The sequence below is a fragment of the Coenobita brevimanus genome, chromosome 78 (assembly GCF_032717465.1).
Source record: "Coenobita brevimanus isolate Jiangsu-jjx chromosome 78, ASM3271746v2, whole genome shotgun sequence".
Lineage (NCBI taxonomy): Eukaryota > Metazoa > Arthropoda > Malacostraca > Decapoda > Coenobitidae > Coenobita > Coenobita brevimanus.
Window position 1 is genome coordinate 7,026,213 of NC_137031.1, and position 5,607 is coordinate 7,031,819.

The window sequence follows — 5,607 nt, forward strand, 5'->3', positions numbered from 1 at the left end:
GTCAGGTGTCTGTATTCTCTGATCAGTAATTTCTATCTACATAAGTAGTATACAAGAGGAAATTGAGGTGTAATGGGACAGAAATAACAAAGAAAGAGGTATTACGCAGTCTACAAAACCATTTAATACGATTGTTAGGCTGCTTTTACTCTGATTTGATCCAAATTCTCGTCCTTTTGCAGCGTATTTCACGTAGCTCAGTGGCAGTAAAAAAAAAAAAAAAACTACAGCTCTATATCCTTTACACAGCACTTCCTCGTGACCAGCATCATAATCTAGTGTTAATCCATGGCTGTAGCTCACATCCAAGGTGGAGAGATGACAATTTTAGGCCAAGTTAGAGTAAATAAAGAACAGAAAAAACATAGCCTCCAAAACACACACACACACACACACACACACACACACACACACACACACACTGGGTCAATACAGTATGTTACTAAGTACAACAAATGTAATAAAGAATATGTATAGCACAAGATATAATGTACTATGAGAGGTGCAAATATAGGACATATACCGGTAAATACAAACATCAGGCTGGTTCATATACAACGCTCCCTTTCCACTCCACAGGGCGTTTTCTTCCGTGTTGGGGGGACGGCTCAGCTTTATCAATGTCTACCCTGCGTCCTCTATTCTTCACCTGCCCCCCACTGTACACCCAGTCCCTATAAATGTCTACCCTGCGTCCTCTATTCTTCACCTGCCCCCCCTGTACACCAAGTCCCTATCAATGTCTACTCTGTGTCATCTGTTCTTCACCTGCCCCTCATTGTACACCCAATTTCTATCAATGTCTAAACTGTCATCTAGTCTTCACCTGCCCCCACTGACCCACACCAGGAGACTGAGCCGTCCCCGCAACACGCCAGCTACGGTCAGGTGAGGAGGTCCGTAAGTAGTGGAGCGCTACTTTCGGACCTCCCTATATATCACAACATTTTCACTGATATGCGTGAAATGACGCTTTAAAATATGTATAACTTAGTGCATAGTTTGGCTCGATGGAGGTGAAGGAGAGTAGGGATGTTATAATTATTCTCAACTCATTTCCATTCTCCCCATGTTTTTAATGATAATAATAATAATAATAATAATAATAATAATAATAATAAAATCCATTGCCATTCTAACCAACTTTCCAACAACAACAACAACAACAACAATAACAATAATAATAATACTAATAATAATACAAATGCTCAGCTACATTACTTAACCCCTTCAGTCCAATGATGTATATGTGTATAATTTTCAAGCTTTCTGCCTGCCTTCAGACGAATTTCATCACCTTAAGGATTGATTTTTTTTTTTTTTTTTAAGGAAAGACTCAGATTTAGCCTTCATTTATGTCCCCGGTAAAAAAATATAAATAAAAAGTCATCGGACTAAATAGGTTAACGGCAGACAGACAGACAGACAGACAGACAGAAGGTCCTCCTGTCCTACGCCTGCAATTTGGCCAGTTCGGATTCCTCGTCCTTCATCGCCTCCTCCCCTTCCTCCTCCAGTTTCTCCGCTCCACAGTTCTCCAGCCTGCAAATAAATAAATAAATAAATAAACCAATAAATACATCAATCGATATGTCACCGTCATCACTATAATCTTTACTTTTCTTTTTTCCTCTCTTTTCCATGTTCTTTCTTTCTCTTCCGCTGTTGTGTGTGTGTGTGTGTGTTTTTTTTTTGCCTACCTTATGAGCTCCGAGGGATTATTTTCGATATCCGCGATGGTATCTGGCAGTTTCCTGTTTAGGGTCTCTGGGAGCAGCAGTGTGGCCAGCCCAGCGACCAGGGCACCCAGACCGAAGACCAGAGAGAGGGCTGAAGGGTAGACTGGGCCCTAGGGAGAGTGGGGAGAGATCTCTTGAGCCTTAGTCCCTATTCATTGTGGTATCGGAGGCTTCGTAGCACTGTTGACTAGGTAATTTGTCTATAATTATCGGTATTTTATAGAGTTTGAGTAGCAACATCATCTTCATAAAAACTATAAACATGGATGTTGTTCTGCAATGTGCAAAATGAATCCCTACATCAGAAGAGTTACGAAAGAACCCAAAGCCACCTTCAGTATGAAACTTAGGTTCGAGTACTCCGTAGTGTGTAAGTGGAAGTGTTGCCATTTTGGCGCGGAAGCACACTCAAAATTTAGCGTATTTTACACGTGTGAAACTGCAGCTAGCGCGTTATCTTGTGCAATTTTTTAAACTAATACCTGCGTTTCAGTGGGCTGAATGCTTAACGAAACAAGACTGCCATACTGTACGCCTTTTTCTTGCTACCTAATTAAGGGAAAAATGCAATAAGTTCGTATCTACAGCTGATGTTCATTCATTTCATCTCGCGGCATTTTAATAATTTTGTTGACGACTCACCATATTTTCCAATACATTTCTCTCTAATGCCGTACTGTTGTGGTGATTTCTTGTCATAGCTTTACATTAATGGTTGAGATGGCCGATCTGTCCCAGGTTAATGTAGTGAAGTAGTATAATTGAATAATAAAAACTACAATACGCTGTGATGCAGGATCATCGATGTGAATGAGGGTATAAAACAGGCCCTATAAAAAGCTTTGCTCCAGTAACAAATTTCCAATAAAAATCCGATACTATATATAGTTGAAAACGACAGTACATTAAAAGAAAACGGCTGACAAGAAATAACGAATATTAAAGACTGGTACTAAGCAGAGACTAACAAATTCCTAAAGGGAGAGGATTCAGATGTAAGAAAGAGCATGAGGCAGCTCAGAGATATAATACAGTGGTATAGTTCTTTGGAAGTGGACGTGTTTAGTTGAGGTTGCCATCAGCCCACTCTTGAAATGCTAATGGTGGTTGTCTCTGTACCACAACGTGTCAGAAAATCCTAACGTGCAAACTCGGATACGATGAGCGCCAAGCAGAAAAATACCACTTTCATTTCTATATTATCTAGTGGATAATGTTTTGAGACTTTCCTTTGAATATTATGTTCATTGCTATGAATTATTAGCTTTATAAAAAAAAAAAAAAAGCTACGTAAGTTATGCTATATCTGGAGAGAGAGAGAGAGAGAGAGAGAGAGAGAGAGTTTTGGGGGAGGGGAGGAGAGATAGAGGGAGGGGGAGAATCAGGTGCACCAACCCATTCCGCGTTTTCACGGCTTCTGTGCCAGTGATAGTTTCAAAGGGTATCGAAGGATGGGGTCGATAATCATTTTAGTGTGTGTACGTACGTGGGGTATTTGTGAATGGGCCAAGACGTGCTTGGAAGTATACCAACCAGCAGCTCTGTGATGAATGGTGAGATCATGGACCCAAAGCGGGAGAGGATGGCGCAGTAGCCAAGGCCCTGAAGGCGCACCTCAGTGGGGTAGAGCTCCACGCAGTACAGGTACAGGATCGCGAAGACCGCGCTGATGCACATACGCCCCATCAGTGCCAACACCAGCACCAGTGTTTTCAGATCTGCCAGGGTGAATAGGAATGTTTGTTATCTGTCTATCTGTCTGTCTGTTTGTTTATGCACAGTCGTCGGAATAAGTTCGTTTCCTTTTCCGTGGACTAAGGTGTTTGTAACACTGCTCGATGGAGAGGTATCCCCTCCTCCTCCCTTCCTCATAGTCCCACACTCCCACCCAACCCCCCCACTTTTCTCTCCGACCCCATAACCCCACCCGGTACCATAGGCGTACGGTCCAGGGGGGCTGGGGGGGCTGCAGCCCCCCCAAGATTTGGGCAGACACAATTTTTTCGGGCAGAGTAGCCAATGTAGCAGGGCTATTCAACTGGCGGATCGTGAGTTAAATCCTGTCCTTGAGTGTTTTTTCTTTTCATATATGAAATTTAACTTTTCCCTTAAAAAACGAAATGCCATAACGGTCCTTTTCTGTACTTTCTTTAAAATATTTCTTAGTTCTTACTGTTTATAAATAAACTATCAGCCAGTGTTGACAGGCTGAGCTGGAAGCTCGTATCCGTACCGTCCGTTCGTAAATTACGTAATAGTGGACAGGCTCATGTCATAAACTGTACGTGTCTAGGACGGGAGAACAAGTACACACTATGCGTCGGCAGAGTCCCCAAGTCCCGCCCGCCAGTTTGCTCAGGGCTTGAGTGGAAGCTGCACAGTGACACATATCCGGACTTATTCTTTTTTGACATTGAGCAGTTTTTGGTAAGTACTGGGAGGAGGAATCGATGGTGCTCTCAAATTTCACTTCTCATTCATATTGAGAGCGATTCATCTGCCTTTTTTCTTCTTAAATCCTGTGATACTGGGATTATTACTATTATTCCTCTTTCTAATCTTGAGCCTATGTATAATATTTTGTAGAAAACCGTTACCCAATGTGACCAAAGTCTTTATTTTTTTTAATTTTATGCTGAGCGTTAGCGAAGCATAATAGTATGGAATTTCCATGGTGTCTGTCTGTTTGTCTGTCTGTCGGTCTGTGTGTCTGACAGTCTGTCTGTCTGTGTCATGTATACTGAGGGACATGAGACACACACACTCGATCAGCATGATCGTATGGTGGGGTGCATGCACAGAGGTAAAGTAGATCTGCTCCCCAGCACGTCTACTTTATTTATTTTTTTGTTTATTTATTTTTTTTATCTCATCAAGCTGGATCTGATCAATCTGGCTTTTCACTTGCATCAAACTCTTGTAGAGTCCTCGCTATAATCTGCTATTTATATAGCTATGGATGATTTTTTTCTGTTTAACATTTTATGTAATGTGTGGACAGTGTGACTGATAATGCTGTACACAGGGTTCCCACTCTGTGGTCAGCAAAAATATCCCTGACTTTTCCCTGATATTTCCAGGAATTTTGACAAAATTCCAGGTATATAATATTTTCATACTTTGCTAAGTAAATTTTCAAGTATAATTTTACTGATTAACAAAGGAATCCAGCTGACAGGGATGGATGCCCAACCACTGACACCAGTACAGCATCATCGTGTCAACACTTATTACAGTTCAATTGATAAGGTCCTGTCGGAACTGGAAGTTCGTTTCAAGGGTAATGATCAAGATGTTCTGTGTGCTCTTGGTGCCATTGCAATAAGTGATTCACCATCACAAAGTGACAATGAACTAGTTGCAAACTTTTATGGCCTGGACAAGGATCTGATGGAAGCAGAACAGAGACTTTTCTTTAAGTTTAAGCAAAGGCGACAAGGAGTCTTCCTCAAGACAACATCAGATGTTGCCCAGTTTCTACACGAAAATGAACTGTCAGAAATGGTACCCGAGTTCATGAAAGTTGTATCTCTTTTGGCTGTCATCCCTGCTACTTCATGTTCAGCAGAGAGGTCTTTCAGTGGACTTCGTAAGCTGAAATCCTACCTTCGCAGCACCATGGGTCAAGCAAGAGTTAGCTGCCTAGCACTGATCAACATAGAAAGAGAATATGCTACTAGAGTGATTGAAGAAGATATGGACAAAATTATAGATGTTTTTGGAAAAAGAAAGGGACGTGAAAAATATTTTTTCTAACTTGATTTTTTCTGTAAGTCTTAACTTTATTATGGATAGGTAAAAAAGCACTTCATTTTTCTAATCATGTTTTAATGTAGTATGAAGGTGAACTATAATTTACTGCAATTTT

The 5,607-nt window shown here is 41.1% G+C and overlaps 1 protein-coding gene across 1 annotated transcript in view; it reads right to left on the reverse strand.

Moving 5' to 3' along the window:
• Positions 1 to 1,451: 1,451 nt before the first annotated feature.
• Positions 1,452 to 5,607, reverse strand: part of LOC145408660 (organic anion transporter 3-like) — a 28,888-nt gene continuing 24,732 nt past the window's right edge. Inside the window, exons 10-12 of the mRNA XM_080279341.1 lie at positions 3,273 to 3,457; positions 1,701 to 1,849; positions 1,452 to 1,542 (exon numbers count right to left, since the gene is read on the reverse strand). Of these exons, the coding sequence (XP_080135467.1) occupies positions 1,452 to 1,542; positions 1,701 to 1,849; positions 3,273 to 3,457 (425 nt within the window). The remainder of the gene's footprint in view (positions 1,543 to 1,700; positions 1,850 to 3,272; positions 3,458 to 5,607) is intronic.